General features: G+C 35.0%; 1 protein-coding gene across 1 annotated transcript in view; it reads left to right on the top strand.

Moving 5' to 3' along the window:
- Nucleotides 1–22,384, top strand: part of ADGRA3 (adhesion G protein-coupled receptor A3) — a 51,782-nt gene that overhangs the window by 9,617 nt on the left and 19,781 nt on the right. Inside the window, exons 2-9 of the mRNA XM_027883353.1 lie at nucleotides 3,930–4,001; nucleotides 8,682–8,753; nucleotides 10,135–10,206; nucleotides 11,080–11,151; nucleotides 12,705–12,865; nucleotides 13,718–13,931; nucleotides 14,777–14,941; nucleotides 21,699–21,900. Of these exons, the coding sequence (XP_027739154.1) occupies nucleotides 3,930–4,001; nucleotides 8,682–8,753; nucleotides 10,135–10,206; nucleotides 11,080–11,151; nucleotides 12,705–12,865; nucleotides 13,718–13,931; nucleotides 14,777–14,941; nucleotides 21,699–21,900 (1,030 nt within the window). The remainder of the gene's footprint in view (nucleotides 1–3,929; nucleotides 4,002–8,681; nucleotides 8,754–10,134; nucleotides 10,207–11,079; nucleotides 11,152–12,704; nucleotides 12,866–13,717; nucleotides 13,932–14,776; nucleotides 14,942–21,698; nucleotides 21,901–22,384) is intronic.

Here is a 22,384-nt window from a genome sequence, read left to right as displayed (position 1 = left end):
AGCAACTAACAGCCTCTGCAGAGAAAATACTAAATCAACCTGACTGTAATTTGTACATCACACTCAAGAGAGAAATTTACCTTGTGCACAGATATTCAAAGGCTTCTACTTTAGGCCTATTATTTTATAGGCAATGTCAGAAAAATAATTTTTTTTACAGAACTGTAATTTTTATTTAGTTTAAATTTAGTTCAGTCAGTTATATCTACTTTTGAAGTGGTTCTAGCTGCATTTTGAATAGCTTCTTTTTCTGTCAAAAGTACAGATAAATCAATAAGTCTTAAGATGAAGTAGATTATAACTAAGATCCAAATTACTTCAGTGCTACTAAGGCTTATAATTTGGTTGCTTTCTTGTGTTGATTTAGATGTTTTGTGAACCTCATGGTTTGTTTTTTAAGTTTCTCCATAAGTCTGAAATTGGTCTGTCTTTTCTTGCTGCTGCTGTTATGCCTTATGTTCGCTTTACATTAACTAATAATGTTTTTTATAAGCTCCTTCCTTTATTTCTTTATATATATTATTATTATTTTTCTTCCTGCATACGTTTTCTGAAACCAGGAAGGATGTTGAAAAACAGGTGTACTTTATTGAGTTTACTGAATGAATCCTGTACCTAGTATTTTTACAGATAATACTTACTATTAAGTTGCAACCTTTTCATCTTTGAGTAGAAGTGAGAGTAGTTTCAATCTGGTTTTAATGTTTCATCTCAATTTTACTAGCTTTGCAGGCATTCCAATTAGATAATTATTATTATTACCACACTTGCACTCTTGCAAATGTGTTCTAATGGTTTTCTGTTACATCTTGTACCTTCCTTGAAATACATATGCATTTTTTAAAAGTACCTGGGCTTCCTTGCTTTGTATGTATATTTTAAAAAAACAACACTGTTTCATTTATTCAGTCATCTAAGTTATCGCAGCTGCAGCCAAGGGGCAATTTTCTTATTTTCTTCCTGTAAGATAGCTTAGTGTACTTGACTACAGAACTGTATTTTCACAAGAGCAATTGCTCTCAGCTGATGCTCCGGTGTGTGTCACAGGCGTTACTGGCACATAGAGTAGCAAATTCTCAGTATACTTTTAAGTCTTTTTTTCCCCCTCATACTTTTCACCATTCTGGTGACCAGTCTTCACCTGGGATTGTGTAGCATAAGTACTATGTTGATCACACTTTTACAGTTTACATACTAATATATCTCGTGGAAGATTCCTTTGGTAAATGTGTAGTTTAATGTCATTGCTTGTGGAGCAGTGGGCACCAGGGATGACTTAAGATGACCTGCAGAAATACTGTAATAGGAGGAGGAGGAATAGGATCTCCTCCTTTTGGCATCAGAACTTGTTACCTTTGTTAATGATTTAAGATTGGCTTCAAATTCCCTCCATCAGGGGAAGTTTCAAGTAGCTTGTTCAACTGTCATGATTCTGTATGTGAGATGAGAGAGTGACTCAAAGCCAGAGCTCTTAGAAATAAATGTGCCTGCTCTTTGTTTATATAAACCACAGAGGTTTGAGACAATCTTTGAGAAACCTGGAGAAGAAAACTGCTTAGAGTAATATATAGTTGTGTCAAAATGATGCTATTTTCTTGGATTGTTATTTCTGTATTTTAGTTTTTCTTATTCATAATGTGTTTTGAAGTATTAATCCTTGTCATTAGATGGTAAATTATATGCACTGGAGGAAAGAGAGGAGTGGGGGTGTGTTTGGTTTATGGCTATTGTAAAGGATGTTTGAAAGATGTTGTAGACCAGAAAGAAATCTCATAGTATCAGTTTTTGGGTGCAGAAATAGCTATCCAACCTGAAGGTGTAGTTGGTTTAAGTGAAGTGCAGGGACATGTTGCATTTGCAGGATGCACTTGATAGAGGACCTGTCTGCAATGGAAGTGACTGTAGCAGAAGTTGTGGCAGAGTCTAAGAGAGTGAATAAATTTCCAGGACAAGATGGTGTGACTGGAGAGCTTTTAGAAGGACTCAGGGATGAAAAAGTCATATGATGAATGTCTGAAGTCTTTCTTAGAATGAACTTGATTTTTGAGGACTGGAGGACAAATGCTTATTTTTGTAAGTGCATCACCACCTACCTTCCAAGTTTGATGTTTCTGTTGGACAAATCAGTAGAATCTATAATTCCTGGATAAAGGTACAGGTGCCATGGAAAATTTACATCATCTCTAATGGGAAGCTCTTCCGCACAAATCTTTGGAGTTCTTTAGAATCAGCAAAATATTTACAAGGATGATGAAGTATAATGAGACGGAGATGCTTTTCCAAAAGGGGTGTCTCAGTCCCTTGCCAAAGGCATTTGATGAAAATACTCTGTCAGTCTTAAATGGAGGATTATCATATCAGCAGTTAACTTGCTAAAGGATATAAGTGGGTGTGGAAGTAAATGGTTCTCCTTCTTGGTGAAATGGAGTCACTGAGATCTGCAATGCACAACTTGTTTCTTAATGACCTGTAAAACTGTGAGTAAGAGATTGATATAGTTGGGTGAGTTGATTGATGTAATAAGGATGAGGGTAAAACAAAGAATTTTGGAAGAAGTTTATGAAAATAATTGGGCAATAAAATGGCAGCAGCAGCACATTGCAGAAAAAAAATGAAAAATGTATCAGGGTGAAACCAATTCTATCTTAATATACAGGATGATCGGCACTGAACTGACCAGGAATCTTAGAATCTTGTGCCAAGTGATAAACGCAGATAAGGGAAATTGTAGGAAACAGACATCGTTATTCCACTATGTAGATTTGTGACTTGTCTGTGTGTTGAATACTATCAGTTCTGGTGGTCTTACTTCACAATTTTGAGTGTAATAAAGCTGGAAAGAGCTCAGAAATGCTTAAGTGGCACAAATGACTTTTGTGTGAAGAATAATTAAGCAAAGCATGGGGTTTAAGGAGACATTTAGTTTTCTACATTATGGTGCTAAAGACAAGGGATTGATTGCACGTGATAGAGAGGGTAGGTAGGGATTGATTGCTGCGTGTTTCACTGTAAGAAGTGAGGAACATCAAATAAAGCTGTCAGAAGGTGTTTTCAAAACTAGTGAGATGAGGCATTGTTTATGGAATGAAGCATTGTACTGCAAAGCCTTTTGTAAGGAGTGTTGTGGATGCCAAAATTTTACATGATTTAAAAGGAAAATAGGCACTTTTTTTTTTTTTTTTTTCTTTTCAACAGAGAACTATGTAGCTCTATAGAAAGCAGATCCTTCTAAGTAAGGAAACATCCAGCTATGCAAAGGATTTCCTACCTTGAGGATAATTTTTATCTGCTGACTGGCTGTGATTGGAGGACAGGGTACTCAGCAAGATGGGCCTGATCCAGTTATTTCAATGGAAGAGGAAATTCACAGTTATGTCGTCCTTAGAGAGAAGAAAGGATAGATAGGAATGCTTGCTGAGCTTACTTGCAGTTTACTTTCATCCTTACTTGCAGTAGGATGAAAGAGTGAAGGATGGCTGGGAAAGGGGCACAACCTGGGAGAAGTGTGTGTGAGTGGCTGAAAGTGGCAGCAGAGGAATTTGAAACAGGCATGTGCTGCCTAGTTTGGAAAACCAAAATGGGTGCAGAAGAAAAGCATGATCAATGTACAGATTGGTTCTTTAATACTTAATTTTCTATTCCACCACTTGGGTTTTTTTCATTAGAATAATCCTAGATGGATATATTTTGGTTTCAGATAGTAAATATATAAGCTTGCATGGTACTTAGGACATACTACATAGAAAATCCTCTTTTTTCTCATTGGTAATGTTTAAGCAGTGTTGAATACACCTCAAGACAATGAGTTAGGTGTTGTAGTTTGATATACAGGCTGCTAAACGAAAGGCTTTACATCAGAGTGTAAGCTGCAGCAAAGAATTTTGTTACCAGACTTATAATATATTGTTCTTGTCTGGTTTTGTTTACAGGATTTTGAGTAACAATAAAATAACAGAGTTGAAGAATGGCTCCTTCTCTGGTTTACACCTTCTTGAAAGACTGTAAGTACTTCTTAGAAAGCGATTTTCACTTTAAAAATTAAGTGGTATACTGTTGAAGTTTCATTAATAACTCTGAGAACAAAATGCTTTAAATAGGAGATATGTTCTTTATCTTAATGTATATTTTTGTGATTGAAGAGTTAACATAGTTAAGTGTTCTCTTTATGAATGGCATGTAACAGCAAAAAGGGATTATCTCACCTGCAGGTGAGAGGGCAGTTTCAGTGGGAAGTTCACTGGAATGCTATGATGGTGGTGGTTTTGTAATACAAAAGCTTATGTTAATAAAAAAAAAATTACTTCTTTAATTTCTTTTCTTATGAAATGTCAAACCCTTTGTCAAACAATTGGAAAGTATTGTAGGGGAAGCAGATGTGTCAGAGCCTCTAAAAGAGGCTAGATTTATGTTAAATTTGTTGACATATATTTTAAAAGTTTTACTGCTTACTTCACAATTTTGGCATATACTGAATGTACAGGGGGCAGGAGTGAGTCTGATGGGAGTAGCTTCTTGGATATCTTTTGCTTCCTGTTTTCACTTTCCCTTTCAGATGATATATTGCCTATGGGATAAGAAGCAGCATTGTAGCTTCTGTTACAGTCAGCTTTTTTCCATCTGGTAGAAGGTCAGGATTGGCAGGTTGATCTACCTGGGAGCAAGCATAAACTTTAGAGATAAGGGTTTTTCTAGGCCATTTGACTGGGAAAGTAGCCAGTTTCATAATCATCTCACAGCATCTAGGAAGAGTTCCAAACGACTTTTGGCTTCAGGGGATTAAAAGTATTTTATTCTTCCTCTAAAACTTTAAGACTCCAGTCCCAGTCACCTGGCCTAAATAAATTCAAACACTTCCACCATTTCCTCTCCCACTTATCAGAAGAAAGATTTGTCTTTGCACTGGCAGATGAGCTTTGTTGGAGAAGTAAGCTGTTGTGCCAAAGAAGCCAGGTTATCAGCAGTGATGGCATTTGCTTAGGTAATAAAGGCATCTGCTGACAGTTGTTATTTGTTGAAACTCATTACAATTTTCAGACAGGTAATACTTGAAACTCTAGTTAGATTGAGATGATAATTTACCTTTTCTCCATGAGTCCAAATCTTGATTTTCTTTAAAATCATAGGAATGCAGCTCTCTTCCATTTAATTCCTGTCATTTGTAAGATTTTTTTAAATATATTTTGTAAGGGTTTTTTTTAGGTTATTTTAGTATCTTCTTTCATGAAAAGGAAAAGACATCAGGAAGGCATCATGTTTGGAGCATTGAAAGTGAGCTGGGATAGGAGTATTTTAGAAGGTATGGTGGTCTCATCTGAATGAGAACTCTTTATGTGCACTGTTGTAAGAGTTAGTTCATCAACAAAGGATTAATAACGGTCAGGTGTCTTCATCATCAACAGAGGGAGAACTAGTGTGCAATCTATTCCTGCAACTTCTTACTTTGTCCTTTTGCCTCACTTCCCTTTTGAAAAGGCATTTCATATAGAAGAGTCCATAGCTCAGATGTCTATAGCTCCGTAGCTCAGATGTTTCTTCTTGGCCATTCATTTTCAAGTTTTGTTAAGGAAGAAAAGATAATATATCCAATGGCAGTTGAGAAAGCTAAATAATGTATACATGTCAGTATGTGTATATATACATAGTTTGCTTGTGCCTGCAGGATGCTTTATTAATAATTAAGACAGTATTCATTGTACGGAGACAGAAAGCGGTTAAGTTTTTAAGAATTTATATGTGCACTCAGTTGTTTAGAGCATGGTGCTGATAACATGAAGGTCGTGGGTTTGATCCCCATATGGGCCATTCACTTAAGAGCTGGACTCAAAAGATCCTTGTGGCTCCCTTCCAACTCAGAAGATTCTGTGATGCTAACTTTTAAATCATAGGCAACTGGCTACTGAAACATTTCATTTTCAAGTCTAATGAAATTAAAGGATTTCCTTTTTCAACCACAGTTAAATTTAAGTAATATTTCATTAGGATATTTTTCACATCTTAACAAGAACATTACGTGTGGCATTGAGGCTCTTAAAAATATTTTTGTCTTGTTAATAAGTTGCTATTTGCCCAAAAATCACGAATTTGATAAAGGACTGTTCCATTTGGACCCAGCAATATATTTTATAATGAGAATGGTTAACCAGAGAGTTGTGTGGTGGTGAAATCTGCATCCCTTGAGGTTTTTAGGGATTTACTGTACGTAACAGCGAGGCAGTTCCTCTGATTTAATTGTACTTTGAGCCAGAATTTGGACTATATAACTGCCCTCAACACATTCCTTAAAAACTAAGTTTCTCTGCTGTTGTAACATCAGTTAGTCACCTTCACTGATAAATATGGGGCATCCTTATTTGCAATGTTATTTAGATTAAGGAGAAAATTAAGAATCTTTTAATAGGTTGTCAGTGTCAGCTTGCTCTACGACCCCTTTTTTTAAAAAAACACAGTATTTTTAATTGCTAGACAAAAGATGTAGTTGCTGTAAGGTAAAAGATGTTACCATAACTCAAATCCTCATTTTTTGTATTTCTTTTGGACAGATCTACTTCTGTTTGGGGAAAATAAGTATCTACAACTGTATCTTGTTGGTTGAACTTTGCTAAAGAAAAATTAAAATCAAAGTCTGATATGACTCATTTTCTATTACTAAAACTATTTATAAGTATTTATAAGTGGTAAAACCAATGAAAACTTTAAAGCCAAATGCAACTTTCTAATGAGATTATCTCCCCCACCTCCCTTTCATGTGAGAATTATATCAGTGTGTTGGTTTAACCATTACTGTAATTTCTTCATGTCAGAACTGCCCTAGATGCTGGTCTCCTGGGAATTGTACCAGCCTGTGTATGAATATCTTTTATTGTTTCTGAAGAACTTCCAAATGTGTCATCACTGTTAATTTTGAGATCTTTAGGTATCCCTTATTTCACAGTTTTCCTCTCCTAGTACTTTTTGATAGATAGATGTGTAGCTATTGCCCACGAAAGACTGCCACTGGAAGGGATTAAAAAAAAAAAAAACAACCAAACAGAGACTTCCCAACTGTTGTGGTTGTAGGTTGAGAAAATTCCAACACTTTGAACGTTCATTTGTATGAATCCATTTCAATGGATTTCAGGAAGAGCTTTATCAAGGAGTATTCTTTGAATTTGTGGAGTGAAATAAAGATCACTGATAGTCTGGACCAGTGGATTTCCAAGGCATATTGTCAAGGTTTTTCTCCCTGTGTTTTCAACAGTGAGATTTTAAATAGAAGTTACATGATTTTAAGCTGAAATTTAAAATATGAACAGTAAGTATGATTTTTCTTCCCTACTCCAAAGACTGTGGGTAAATAAGCAATGAATAACATTTAATATTCTCAGATTTGTCTTGATGTGGTACTGTGTTTAAAAGCCTGCTTGAAAGAGCCAGTTCTTCAGGTTCCTGCTACTGCCATTATACAGGGGAAGAAAATAAAGTTGGAATAAGAGAAGTGTGGATATGAAAATTAATTTAATGTGTTGCAAGGTAAATTTAAAGTATTTCAAGTACTTAAAATTTTTATTTACAACTTCAGGTGTGATCCACGTGCCATGATACTGTTGTACTGTGATTTTTGATGTTGTACTGTTAATCTGTCTGCAGGAAATGCTGTTGTGAAATCTTGGGATGAATTATATTTTCAGTCATGCATATCTCTGTGATGGTAGATGTAATCCTCTTGTATGGTTCTCTTTCAGGAAGAATTATTAATGTTGTGGTAGATTTAGGAGATGTTTTTTCTACTCTTGCATATTAAAGCAGTGCTTTTAAATGAAGTTACTAATTTTCTTTTCGAAGGTAGAATGTTCGGTTATTACGTAGGACTGAGAAATTTTACTTGTACTAATAAGTGTCTGTGAAGTTTTGGATAGTAGTCTAATAAAAATCTTGGGTGAATAAGGAGGTAGAAATAATTTTAGCATTCATGCAGTGATAAAGTTTGTTCAGAACCATATAATGCTTTCAGCTGCTTTCTGTGACCTTTCAAATTAAGCTGTATCTGCAGAATATCTGAAGTTAGGAGTTAAAAGTACTATATCACTTGTAAAGCAGTTTAATGCCCTGGTTACTTTACATTTTTCCTTACAATCCCTGGGAACTTAAGATTTAAAAATCTGCTGGAGTTTTTTTCACCAGCTTTATTTGGGATCTTCAGCCAGGGCTTTGCTTTTGTGCCAGCAGTGTAGGTAGAAATTTTCAATGTTGTGTCATCAGTGTACTTTTGGGATCATGTTTTGCTTCTTTTGGTAGATGTCGGGCACTAGTGAAGTATTGAAAATCGGATAGGCTGAAGACAAACATGGTGCTAAACAGTATCGTGCTGTGTAATAAGCAAATGTCTCACCCTGCATAGCTGTAATCTATTCAGACACAGTGGCAAAGTAACTTTAACTCTATACTCTTTCATGTGATATGAACTGATAGTATGTTTAAGGGAATACACATGCTGTTTCTATTCCTCCTTATAGTTAAAATACAGATTTTCAAGTTTTGAAAGGTGCTACATTAGAGAAAGTAAAAATCTGTTTTGGTTTGGTTTTGTTTTTTTCTTGGAGATTCTCAAATAAATTGAGGCAAGTTTGGTAATCTTCATGCAGGTATATCTGTTTTAAAGTGTAATTTATGGTAAATGTCATGTCTTAATTTTTTCCCCACAGGGATCTTAAGAACAACCTTATTAGTACTATAGATCCAGGAGCTTTTCTGGGGCTTTCATCTCTGAAAAGACTGTAAGTAGTATATCTGGCTAGTCAGTTTAAACAAAACAAACAACAACCCTCAGAGAGAGTAAGTCTTAGGTTCTGGAAATTTTAGACAGCAAAGCTATTATATATTAAAAGTTGAATTATATATGCTGTCTAAATTTATACACACACTCATACACACATGTATAAAACAAAACCTGCCGTCAGCCTTATGACTGAAGAACATCTGCTGCTTGTGGCTTGGCAGTTGTACTTTTTCTCACTGACAGTCTCTTGTATTATTCCTTTCTTCTTGTATTTCAGTGGCTTGAAACATCACTGAGTGAATGTTTATTCAGAGCTTTGATGCCGTCAAGTCTTGTTTTGTTAAATGCTAAGCTCCTTATGATTTTTTTTTTCCATAGGTCATAGTGGAACATAGAGTCCCTTGCTATTAATATTATGCTGAAGTTACTGCACCGTTAATGCTGCTTTATTGAAGGTTATGCCAAAATTCCCATTAACACATTTTTGGGGGATTTATGCCTTGGCTGTAAAAGTTCTGTACCAGATGAAACTAGAAAAACAGGAATTCAGCATGTTGGCTTTTCTTTTCCTTTTTCCCCTTTTTTTTTTTTTTTTTTTTTTTTTTTTTTTTTTTTTTTTTTTTTTTTTTTTTTTTTTTTTTTTTTTTTTTTTTTTAACACTCCAGATTTTTGGAATGTCTATGACAACTTCTAAGTCTTGGTGATTTGGCCACTACCTCCCTCTCACCCCTGCTTCTCGTAATTTTTTTATGGTGTATATATGTTCATTTGTCACTGATCAGATGGCCTGGTTCACTTAAAAGGAAAGTATCCTGGTAATAGCACTTTTAAATACCTTAAAAATAAAATTGAAGGACCAGTTCTAGATCATTACTACTTGCAAGCTTAATTTTTATTCCTTTAAGAATATTTGGCAATTTGATTTAAGACCTATATTGAAAAATATATAACATTTAAATATTTATCTAGGTATAAATATAGAAGTGGTCTTATTTATGTATAATAAATGCTCTAGTATAGGTGTCTGACATTAAAAAATTAAGTGATGTGGCACATGTGATGAATATGCTGTGTGAATATGGAAGTGTACTTGGTAGGGATGTAAGCCTATCCTTTTCTAAGGGAATTTCCTGGTAAGGCTAGGCCTATTGAACTGTATGTGGGCAAACTAAAATTACTTAAGAAATGCATTAAGGAGTCTGTATGCATGTGTATACAGCAATATAGCAGTACCTTGTGGCTTTTGCTGAAAAAGACCAAATATATACGTGGTGCAATCTGTTGCTCATGAATGTTAGTTCATATACTTCTGTTAGCAGACTGAAGGTAATTTGAAAATAAACCAGTTTATTCTAATCTTTCCTTTTTCCTCTTTATAGAGACTTAACTAATAACAGAATAGGCTGCCTGAATGCAGATATATTTAGAGGACTTGTAAACCTTATTAGATTGTAAGTATAATTCTTTTATATAAATACACCTAAGTTTTAGCTTTATGTCAGTTAACATTCTTTGTTTCAAGTGGAGTAGTACGTTCAAGTGTGGGTTGAAAGACAGGCAGTTTTGTTACTCAGCAGCAAGCTTAAAGAGCAGTGAGGCCAACCCAAACCATACTATTCGGTGCTCTGTTGGCCTTGGCAACAGTTTTCCAGTTTCTTAAAAGGTATAGCAGGGGAGGTGGAAGTGACTAGCAGACTGTACAAAATATTTTCCTTAGAAAAATATTTCAGCATTATAGAATCTTTTAATATCTGTGCCTTCTAACATGGCACTGGTCTGGGTAGGTTTTGCTGGCTTTCTTGCATGTTTTGTAGTTCTGCATTTACTTTAGGAGTATAATGTACGATTATGAAATGTTTCCTTGCCCTGGTTTTTGGCTCCTTTCAGACAGTGCTTTCACTGAAATGTTTATGTGTGTGTATGTATTTTTAAATATTCTGATAGATCAAACTTGCTTCTTACAGCATGTTAATAGGAAAACATCAGTTCGCTGTGAACAGAGAAGTTTTCAAACTTCTCAAAAGCTATGCTCAACATGTGCTGATTATTGCTTTAAATAAAAATAAAGTATTTGCATTCACTTTTTTTTCACAGTCTTAAAATTCTTCAGCTAAAACAGAAGTATCGGGGAACAGTTTATTTTGGGATTTTTGCTAAGCTGTTGACACCTGATTATTCTTACAGTCTTGTGAACTGTAAGAGAATGTCATAATAGTATCTTGTAGTTTTTAAAAATAGTGTTATCTTGAAGAGAGTGGGGATTTTTCATTTCATGTGTCGGTTGTTTGAGCATAAGTTCAAATCATGATACTTTTATTTCTCAGGAATCTTTCTGGAAATCTGTTTTCTACAGTTACTCAGGGAACGTTTGATCATCTTGGTTCACTGAAGTCTCTGTAAGTACTGCATGTAATCTTAATTTGCATGATCCCTCATGTTCTTAACAAAAAAACATATTATATAGACTTCCTTTGTTTTGTATTTTTACTTTCAATCCTCCTGTTTGGTTGTTTTTTTTTTTTTAATCTGAATAAGCACTTGGCAGGTGTATATATGTACAGATATTTGGGTCTTTATACAACCCCCTTCAAAAGCTGCTCACTATTGGTTACATAGTTCTGAAAGAAAAAAGCTCTATAGGCATCTGGGCTTCCAAAAGTTTTATTCTGTATTTATCATTTATAGTAAATAAATAGCATTTTATACCTTTAAGGTGTAAAATTTTATGCCTTTAAGTTATAAAAATATAACAAAGGGAACAAATACTTTAAGGAAGATCTTAGTCTTTGAATAACAGTATAGTTTTGTTACATGTAACAGTGGGTACCTCTTCACCTCATGTTATTTTGCTCTCTCTTAAGAGAGTCATGAGTTGTAAGGAAGAAAGTAAGTGAGGAAAATTCAGTGCTGATGATTAGCTTGCATTTTTTCCTGGTAGTCATGACAATTGGCTTACTGTACCGACTTTCTCAGAAGCTTTGATTTCTGGCTTTGACACTTGAGTTAATTTCTTGTTTATAAAAGCAAATGTTTCTTTTCCTCCTCCATCTTCTTTTAATTGTTTGTAAGTTGTTATTCCTGGTGTTTTAATTGTGAATGTAAAGATTACTGTCCAAGAACACCCAGATCTGACAGAAGAACCTGGATATAATCCTTGCCATTAAAAATGTGTGTATCTGGAGAAATTCCTGTGAACAAGCACTAAATGAAGTTTCACAGGAATGTTGATTTCAGGTTTGAAGTGTTCTGCCTGTGAGGTTACGATATCCTCTAGACATTTGCAAATGAAAAAAAAGTTTTCACGAGATGTAAGAAACAGTGTAGACATAGCCGTATGTCTTGGTATGTTTTTAACTGTTTCTAAACACATAAAATTAATTAATATTAATGTAATTTAATTTATCTGAGTTCAACGGGCAACAACGGTTTGGTATAACTTTTTAGTAGAAAGTAGTAAATTAACAGAGAAGACTTTATGAATCAATTAAAAACCTTATGATTTTCATATAAAGCAGACTAACATTGTGTGAATAGTGGTTCTGGAAAAAGAAGTGGGTGAGAAGCTATTTCTGCTGATTTTACTGTTAAAACATTTGATAAAATTAAGCAATGAAGTGTGTTCTTAAGTTATGATGATGCATATGCATGAACACCCTCCATGAAAGAAACTGCTAGAATTTTTTTCATGTGCTGGTATTAGATGTTCCTCATTTATGGAGAGAATTCCTTTCCTCAGGGAGTATGTTGTTTTGTTCTCAGACCACAGTTTGCAGAGGATTAGAGTGTATTCTAGTGGTTAGAGGCAGTCAACTCCACTGTATTCTGGAGTTTCACTGCTTATTGTCTGTGTGTCTATGACAATGAAAGGCATTGCACAGCTGTTGATGTTAACCTTTCAGACGTTGGAGTTTTGCAGTTTGTCACTGTAAATACCTGTTTTTTGTTGTAGAGAATTTCAGACTGATTACCTTCTTTGTGATTGCAACATACTGTGGATGCATCAGTGGTTAAAAGAAAGAAATATAACTGTACGTGAGACAAAATGTGCCTATCCCAAGTCACTTCAGTCACAGACAGTGACTGGTGTTAAGCAGGAGCTTCTCACCTGTGGTAAGCACTCCTGGCAACTGATACTTGTTTTCTAAAGCATTCCACATTCTGCTAGTATTAGGGAATAAACTTTTTCTGCTTTGTTTTGTTTTCTGAAAATTCAGCACTTGTATGACAGTGGCAATAGTGACTCCTTTTCAGAGGCTGAATTTTAGTTGTGATTCAGTGTTGCTTGCTTCTGGAAATAAGTAAATTGATGATTATGGGTGTTAGTCTGTAGAAGCAAAGGATGAGTAGCATTCTCTGTAGATAAATTCCTTTTTTTGCTAATCCCTGTTTTTCAGAGATCTTTACCTAAACTTCATGAGGAAGTGGAAACTGATAATTTCTTTCCAGAATCTAGCTATCTGACTTTAGATGTGTGACTTATTCTAACCCCAAATTTCTGAAGTTAGAAAGATCTTGAATTACTTTCCTACATGGTGATTCTGTTCTTGATTAGACTTCTTGTGACAGAACCATTATTAACTTGTTTAACTTCTTTTTATTACAATTATTCAATCTGTAAAAATTAAAAACTGTATGTATTTGTCATTTTTGAGTCTTAATAGTGAGAAGTGAAGAACAAAAATGCATGAATATATTCTTCCTTCAATTTTTTTTTTCACTCTTTTGGATGTGGGCTAGCAAAAGATTTTTTAAATATATTAAAGTAGTACACATTTTGAAGAAGAATATGATGATAATTTGTGTTTTTCAATATCTGATGCATTAAATGTTTATATAAATCTTGCAGATGCAATTTACAAGGTTATATCAGTATTGATACTCGGTATATTTTTCTCCTCTTTTGAAAATGATGTCTCTAACGCATTCTTACTATTAATTGTGGATTTATTTCTTGAATTCTAGAACCGCCGCTTGAATTACCATCTTTCTATATGACTCCATCTCATCGTCAGGTTGTCTTTGAAGGAGATAGTTTACCCTTCCAGTGTATGGCTTCGTATATTGATCAAGACATGAAAGTCTTGTGGTATCAGGATGGGAAGATAGTGGAAACTGATGAGTCCCAGGGTATTTTTGTTGAAAAAAACATGATTCATAACTGCTCACTGATCGCAAGGTGAATCCATACTAAGAAAATGTATTTCCCACTCCTTGTTCTCTGCTCTGATTTATTGACTGTTTCCATAACCAGTAAGGTCCTCTCATATCCTCAGTGAGTGCACATATGTAGGCAGAAACATCCCAAGTAGGGAAGTAGTCTATAACTTCACATATCTCCTGCTAACTATAAATTTTGAGGAAGGAGGTCTAGAGATTTGATTAGTCAAGGCTACATGCTTAAAATAGGATTATTTAGAGCAGGTTGCCCAGGACTGTTACAGTAGGATTTTAATTTTCTTCTAGTTTTACTCAATGCAGTTAAGGTAAATATGTTTGTGGTAGGCTACATTTGTTCTCTTAGAATATTAAAATTATGAAAATGTTGAAAACAAGACATTTAACTGAACTGCTTTTGGATTCTTTACTCTTGACTTACTCAGCATCTACAGAGTGGTTATATGACCAGTAGTTATTTTAGTAAGTTAGTATTTTGATCTTTGTAACAAATCATACATTTGGGAATTTATTATAGTTTGGCCTTTCTGAATGACTGAAAGTTTTGTGTTAAAGAGCAGTGATAACACATAAGGAATCTGGACTTCTCATTTCTTCTTTCTGAGGTCAAGGGACTTTTTCCCATGGCTGTTCTTTTTCTTCCCTACCTTGGCAAAATTGAGAGCTTGAAGACTAGTAAATAATTCTCTAATAATTACAGTACATTGAGTTGTAGATAGCTCTGGTTTTGTAAGATCACTCATGGTTGTATGTAATTTGTTTTTTTGTCTTTCTGTACTGTATCTTCTGGTAAAGCTTATATAAATTTTATTGCAAGACTGAGTTTTACTTTTTTTATCTTCCCAGTGCACTGACAATCTCAAACATTCAGGCTGGCTCTACAGGAAACTGGGGTTGCCACGTACAAACCAGACGTGGGAATAACACAAGGACAGTAGACATTGTGGTCTTAGAAAGTTCTGCACAGTACTGCCCTCCAGAGAGAGTTGTGAACAATAAAGGGGATTTCAGGTGAGTAACCTCATTTTTTTTTCAGAAGGCAGTCCATTTCATTTCGTTTCTAAGATTTTATGGTTTAAAGGCACCTATGTGAATGTTCACTTAGAAATGAGTGTAATAGATTAACTGTTTGAAAGTATTGTGTTGACAGAAGTGCATGAAACTATACCATGAAATTTTAAAATTTCAGCCAGTTAACACATCCTTGAAAGATATGGAAAGTAAGCTATTATATTAGAAATATATAAATGAAATTATTGAAATAGAATTAAACGTTTTTAGATTACCTGTAAGTTAGAGTTGGACTACATGCTGACAGAGTGATTTTCGCCAGGTGATAATTCTCTGTTTAAAATCTTTCTGCTCACATACAACAGAATCACTATATGAGAAGTACACAACATAGTTTGGGGTTTTTCCCCCATTGTATTAGTATAAGTAAAATAAATGGTGCTGCTTCCTTTTAATGATTGTTGGGACTGTAGGGATGGCTCTGATATTCCATTGTGTTGGGTGTTGCAGAGTATTTTATCTTTTGTTCTTGTCTCTTCACCTGTTTTCCCTTTTCTGATCTTTCTGCTTCTGGTTACTCTAACAACACATTACTTCTGGAGGTGCCAGCTGTAACAGATAGCTTCTGTATAGATTCTCTATATGTAAGGTAATTCCCTTTATAATTACTCTGTGTTATACCTCCCTGCAATAGCTCCTACTGAGAATTGGTGTATGTAATAGCATTGTGTTCCCTAGGGTGCATAGGGTTTCTTAATATTGTAAAAACTGCTTTTATCCGCTCATTTCACTTTTCTTATGCTGCTTGGCTGTGTTGATCTTCTGCTTGGTCTTTTGTTTACACTTTATAATCTTTTGTTCCTTTCCCTGTGTACATTAGAGTTTTTTGAAGTCATCATTTTTGTATACAGCCAATCTAAGACCATAAATCTTTTATAATAAAGAATGAAATGTAAGTTTAAGCATGTTGTTGGGGCATAATTTATGGGGGGAGGGAAGACAAGCTTTCAAGTGCAAAAGGCCTCCTCCAGTTGTAGCTAAAATTTAAGTAAAGTCCAGGTTGAGAGCATTAGTTCCAAGTTCATCTTTATGTTCATTCGCTGGACAATTGAGAAGAAGGCTGTCTGAGTATTAGCAGCTATTAGTAAAGAAAGTAGTTTTAAGATTACTTGCTGCACAGAGGCAATTTGGAACTACTGAAGAACTACACTTTCACATTGAAAGGAGTTATTTATATAAGAAACTTTTGTGCATATCTTCTTTTTACACTCTAGTGGTTTCAACTGCAGGGATAAGCATTACGTTAGAAAATGAGAACTTCCTGCTTAAGGTAAAAGGCGAAGAAAGTCAAACAGATGCATGCTGTATTCATCAAAGAACACATCTATTTAAATCACTTATGCATTTTTTATGATTCAAGTGTGAATTGTTCTTCTTTGATTTGCCATTAGAGGTGAAAACAGATGGTAAAGGCTTATTTCAAAGTGTTTTCCATTAAATTAACCTGTGCTGTTCAGTGACTGTTCAGTGGGATAGGATTTACCCCCTCTGGAATTCAGCAGAAAGAAATAAGATTTCAGGAAGTGTTCAGCTTATCAAAAAGTTCACAATATCTGGGTTTACTATAACAGACTTCCACTAGTAGGTTAGGTAGAGTAATAATAAAGAGTAATTTTTCACCTTTGAGAGCATATGGAAATAAGGCTTTGACTAGTGAGAAATGGTTTGGAGCAGATGGTTGTAAATGATCGTAAGTGAATTTGATTTTATAGTTTTTTAGTTGGAACTGGGTAGTCATTTTAGCTTGGAAGGTGTTTCAAAACTGGCATCTAGACTTTTATGTATCCCTGCAGAGATGGGATAGAAAGTAGCAAAAGATGTTTGTCTTCAGTGTCTTTGACACAGTAACCAGTTTAGCATAGTTTATAAAGGTTAGGCAAAACTTCATCGTGGAATCTATTTGCTTTAATTTAAATATTCTTTTAAGTCTTACTCAGATGATATCCCTGAATGTGTTACAATCAATTATTAAATTGAAAATACGGTTTGTATGTTAAAATGCTTCTACTTTAATAAATCCTTTAGCTGTTATGTTTAACATAATTTTATGCTGATAGTTGATAGAATTCTTTCTTAAATATAAGAATTAACTTTTTGAGAGCTATTACTCCCTTGGTGTAATATATTTTAAAATTGTAATTATCATACTAAATTTAGAGAATTACTAAGATGTAATAATTAAAAAATACTGGACTATCTGTAAGCTAATTAAATTATGATATAAAAGCTCATTGTAACTGAAAGTTATTGTTCATTTTAAGAAATTAATGCTTTCAAAACAGAATTAATATATATAAAGGAAAGAATTCTTTTATAATCTCATGGACTAGCTTTTTTTTTTTTTCCCTGAAATGAAATTACAGTGCTTAAACATAAATGAGCCATCTTTTCCCCCACAGCTGTCTACTCTTATGTATATGTGATAAATTTTGAGCACCTAATTATAAAGAGTAATGAACTGAGAGTGCTAATACAATCCACATTTGCACATTTGCACTTCTGTTGGCAGTTAGGTAAACTGTGAAAGATATTCAAGATTAGACTCACAAGAAATTAATAATACAGACTTTCATAGCATTTGTTTGGATGGTGAGAATTTCATGTCATTATTCACCCTTTGAGCCCTGCTGGATGGATGTCCTGTCCAGCTCATCAAAAGAGAATGCCTCCTCAGCTTGTCTCACACAGGCATTGGGAGGAAACAATTCATGACAGAATGGTACAGTTTAACATTCATTTAGCAAAAATGTGGTGAAGGGCCTTGAGGGGAAGCCGCATGAGGAGCAGCTGAGGGCACTTGGTCTGTTAATCCTGGAGGAGACTGAGGGGAGTCCTCATTGCAGTTACAACTTCCTTGTGAGGGAAAGAGGAAGGACAGGCACTGATCTCTTTGTGGTGACCAGTGATGGGACCTGAGGGAATGGCCTGAAGTTTTGTCAGGGGAGGTTTAGTTTGGATATTAGAAATAGGTTCTTCACCTAAAGGGTAATTGGGTGCTGGAACAGTCTCCCCTGGACAGTGGTCACAGCACCAAGCCTGGTGGCAGAGTTCAAGAAGAGTTTGGATGATGCTCTTAGGCACATGGTGTGACTCTTGGGGATGCTCCTGTGCAGGGCCAGGAGTTGGATGCGATGATCCTTCTGGATCTCTTCCAACTCTGCATATTCTGTGATTCTGTGAAATTTGTTCTAAAGGTAGCACAGACTATAAGACTGTCTGGCATTGCTTGTATTATTTTGAGAAGGTCATGGCAAAAGATGATAAAATGCCATGTAGGAAGATAAACATAAAGGAAACTCAGCAGGAAATAAAAGGACAGTAACGAAAGACAAAGACAGGGATAATAAAAATAGGAAAGTGGAGATAAAAGCAGGGAGAAAAGGCAAATAAATAATCTTATGGTAATCTAATAGCCTTTGAAGTAGTGTTAAATACTGAAGCTCTCACTTTTTTCTATTTGATGGCTACAGAAATTCCAGAAGATATATATATATAGAGAGAGAGAGAGAGAGAGCACTTAAAAATCTTACTTGTTTAGGAACGTAGTAATTAAAGCTCTCCTGAAAAACTTATTTTTTCATTCGAGTCTTAAGCTGAGAAACCAGAGAGAAACTGTTTCCTCTTTTTCTAATTCTGTACCGTTAAATGTGAATAGTGAGAAAAGTAACAGCATGTGTCATTTTTCAGTGAAAATATTTATCTTGGAGGTTCTGTCAGAAACATCTGTCAGGACCACAGAATTTAAATTATCCTAAGGCCATGTGGCACTCCAGTCTGTGAGGCAATACATTCAGTCAAAACTGAGCCGACCACACTTTAACTGAAAACGTTTTGGAAAAATACAACTTTTAGAAAACTGTCTGTAAAGGCAGAGACAAATACCCCTTTCAAAGTGACATCTTTGATGTGGAAACTTAATATAAAAATTTCAGCATTGGTAAATGGTTTTGGAAATTGTTTTGGCACTCCAGTGGCATGTTTCTGGAAGCCTGACTCTGCATTCTGGAAGTGGAAATTTGAGTGTATTATGCAAGGTATTTGTGGGCCTCCATGTCTTCTAACAGCTGTGCCAGCTGATTTATTATTTGTCCTCGTCTGCCTGTGTTCTTTTTGGCTTCATTCATTGAAGGCTTATTATGGATACACAAGAATTGGGAACATAGAAGTATTTCTTCTCTGTTCTTGTTTTTCCAGTCTGTGTTGAATCAGAATTTATTTCTATGTTGAATCAGTGCCTACTGAATTTCAGAGATTTGGATATGTTTATATGTATTGTATCCCCCTATCCCTCCTTCCCTTCCCACCAGGACATCCGTAACTTGCTCTCTCCGTGATCAGAGTTGGCCAGACATGATCCAGTGTGATGTTTTTGTTAACTTGCTAGAGTGCACGTAATGTTGCACCAAAGTTACTACTGGGATTTTGGCAATTCACAACAAGGCTGTTGTTATTTTTACTAAGGAAGATTTTTGTCTTTTCTGCTGCCTTTTCTTCTTTATGGGCAAAAAGATGGTAAAAAACTTACGTTACCATTGCAGAATCCATACCTGTTCTTTTAATTAATTTCCATTCTCTAAAATACCTCTTATGTAATTCGAGGCATTTAAAATCTGTTCTAATTATTCTTAAATTTTTCTTTTTTTTTTCTTTAAACTACCGTTTTTCTTTTAACCTCCATTGCCACCAAATCTGGTATAAGTTTTCATTTCTGATACTGGTTGATGATGACACTTCTGTTAACTACTTGAAGTGGCTGCTGAGGCTCTGAATGTAAGGGAATGAGTGTTTGCTAGGCTGGATGAAGCTCTGCTAGAATAACCAAATAATCTGCTATCTCTTCTAGTCTTCAAATACTCTGGTCATAGTAACAAGTCTGTGTCTTAACAAAATTATATTACTACAATATAAAGAAGTTACCTGTAATGCCAAAACTGTGATATAATTTAGTTAAATTTAAGTCTCTATTTTCCAGTTTAGTTTGTTGTATTTATCATTTAGTCTTCTGCATTGTATTTCTTACTTTAAATTCTTTAATAGTTGTTGCAATGACCTGTGCAATATAGGGATGCCACCAGCAGCCATCTTTTTGTTGCTTGTTGCCCAAACCTAAATAATGGTCAAAAAGGCCCGAAGTAAGAGTCTTTCTTCCATTACTGAGCATGCTAAAGTTGTTCTCTTGGAATTGATTAAGAATAAATAGGAATTTGAGGTAGAGACGACTTTCAGTATACCTCAAAAGGTCAGTCTCTTCTATTATTTAATATAATTGAAAAGTGTAACCTTTTGCCTTTGTCCTAGAGTTAATTCTCTTCTCTGAGGAAGAACTGTGATTAATCCTAGCATCTTCAGTAACAGGAGTTACTTAACTGATGAATAAGGAGTGAAAATGGTCCTGACTTTTTCAGTTTGTCTGTTTTGGCGATATTATTTAAATTTTTAATTTCCTGGAAAGGTGTTTACTTCATCCTCCTGCAAAAACAGTGTAATCCACTGGCATTTTTTGTTTGCCCAGTTCAGTTTTTGAATGCAGATGCTTTGGATAAGTCCCTTTGAAATAGTTAAAACTGAGAAAAAGTGTGTTAGCTCGTAGGGCTGTTCAAGGAGCTTGACTTATTTTCAGCACAGAAAACGGGATGATCAAATGAAGCTCTGTTGCTCTCAGTTTTAGTTAAATCTTATATACTGGGTTGTTGGATTTGAGATACTTAGCATTCTGCAATTTAGGTATGTATCCTTTGTACTTTTATAATTTAATAAATTTAAGTACTAGTGTTCTGAATGATAAAATACTGCTTATGCATATATGAAAAGGAGAGAGGGCCAGAATCAGGACATTCTTTGCCCCTGTCCTTCTCTCTTCTCAGCAAACCCATGACACAGCTTAATTCAGGCACGATTTCCTTCTATTCTTAGTTTTCCTTGAATCAGTTCTGCTCTCACAAGTGATCATTGCATTAAAGCTGTACTGCAATCTAATTTTTGTATTTATTCTTTATTTCTTTTTTATCTGTGTATATGTTTATACAGATAAAATTAACAGTAAAATTAGAGGAGAAAATGGAGAGAATGTTAGAAGTTTTCTTAAAAAGTGTTTAGTTTCATATACCTTGAGTGAAATGAATTATTTTCTACTTTCTTAACGTTTTTTAAAAATTTTTTTCCCATCAATTTCTGTTTGATATTTTGTTTGTTTGCAGGAGCGGTCAAAGTGGTTGTACTACTGCTACTACTATTTCTTAAGTACTGTAAATGTAGTCTTCTGTTCGTATCTGCAGTTTGGTACTGATATGAATGCAGTTGTTTGAAAATTACATTAATGCATATGAACAGGACAAGTAAAAAACTGGTGTTCAGCTTGGTTTTATAGTGTTAACAGGGATTTTTTTGATTAAATGGGTATGGGTTTTTATAAGAAAAAGTAGACTATTTTTAATTATTTTATAAGCATCTTCTCTCCACCTGAAACCTCATGAAAGAATTTTAAAAAAGCATGCTAGCATTAGAACTCATTTTGTTAATAGACACAAATATGAACAGCTTGAGAATACTGAAGAAGAGCCAAGGTGGCCTTTTAAACAGTTTAGAGATGCTTAGTTTTGAGTATCTCTTCATTTCATGTTGTAGTGCTTAATCTTTTTATTTACTTGTCATGTAAATTTGTCTAAATGTGGGGATTTTTTTCCTTTTGACTCCCCAGGTGGCCCAGAACATTGGCAGGCATCACAGCATACCTGCTGTGTACACGTTATTCTGCTGGCAGTGGGATCTATCCTGGCAACTCACAAGATGAGAGAAGAGCCTGGCGCAGATGTGACAGGGGAGGGTATTGGGCAGACGAGGACTACTCCAGGTGCCAGTATGCAAATGATGTGACTCGAGTTCTTTATATGTTCAATCAGGTAATTTGTGCATTTCTTTGAAATCACATTATGAAAATCAGATTAATGAAAATAAAACCTCAAAGGACTCTTCATCTTTTTTGAGCTGGTAATACTGGAGGTCTGGATGAGTTGTGATGAACACATGCCTCTGAGTACTGTAGTGGAACTTGTAGGTTTAGGTTAAGAGCTTGGTTTGATATCTCTTTTGAGTGCCCCAGATTGAAAGTGCAAGGGAAACTTTATTCTTTGTACTCATGTAAAGTATAAGAGAATGGTTCTTGTCGTGATTATTTTTGTCAGCTGGATGCTCTGTCCTGCCCATGTGCTATAAAGAAGCAAGGTGGGCTCAAGCTGTAGTGGAGAACAGCTCTTATCGTTATACTAATAGAGTAGTCAAATTCTGTTCTGCTTTTGTTGCTGTAAACCTCTGTGACCAGTGAGAGTTAACTAGTGAAACCAGTGAGCATTAAATAGGCTTCTTTAGTCTTGTAGCACTTACCAG

Source organism: Empidonax traillii, unplaced genomic scaffold (assembly GCF_003031625.1).
Source record: "Empidonax traillii isolate 1590-97213 ecotype Southwest subspecies unplaced genomic scaffold, ASM303162v1 scaffold125:size1524877, whole genome shotgun sequence".
Taxonomy (NCBI): domain Eukaryota; kingdom Metazoa; phylum Chordata; class Aves; order Passeriformes; family Tyrannidae; genus Empidonax; species Empidonax traillii.
This window is presented reverse-complemented; position numbering and strand designations above follow the sequence as displayed.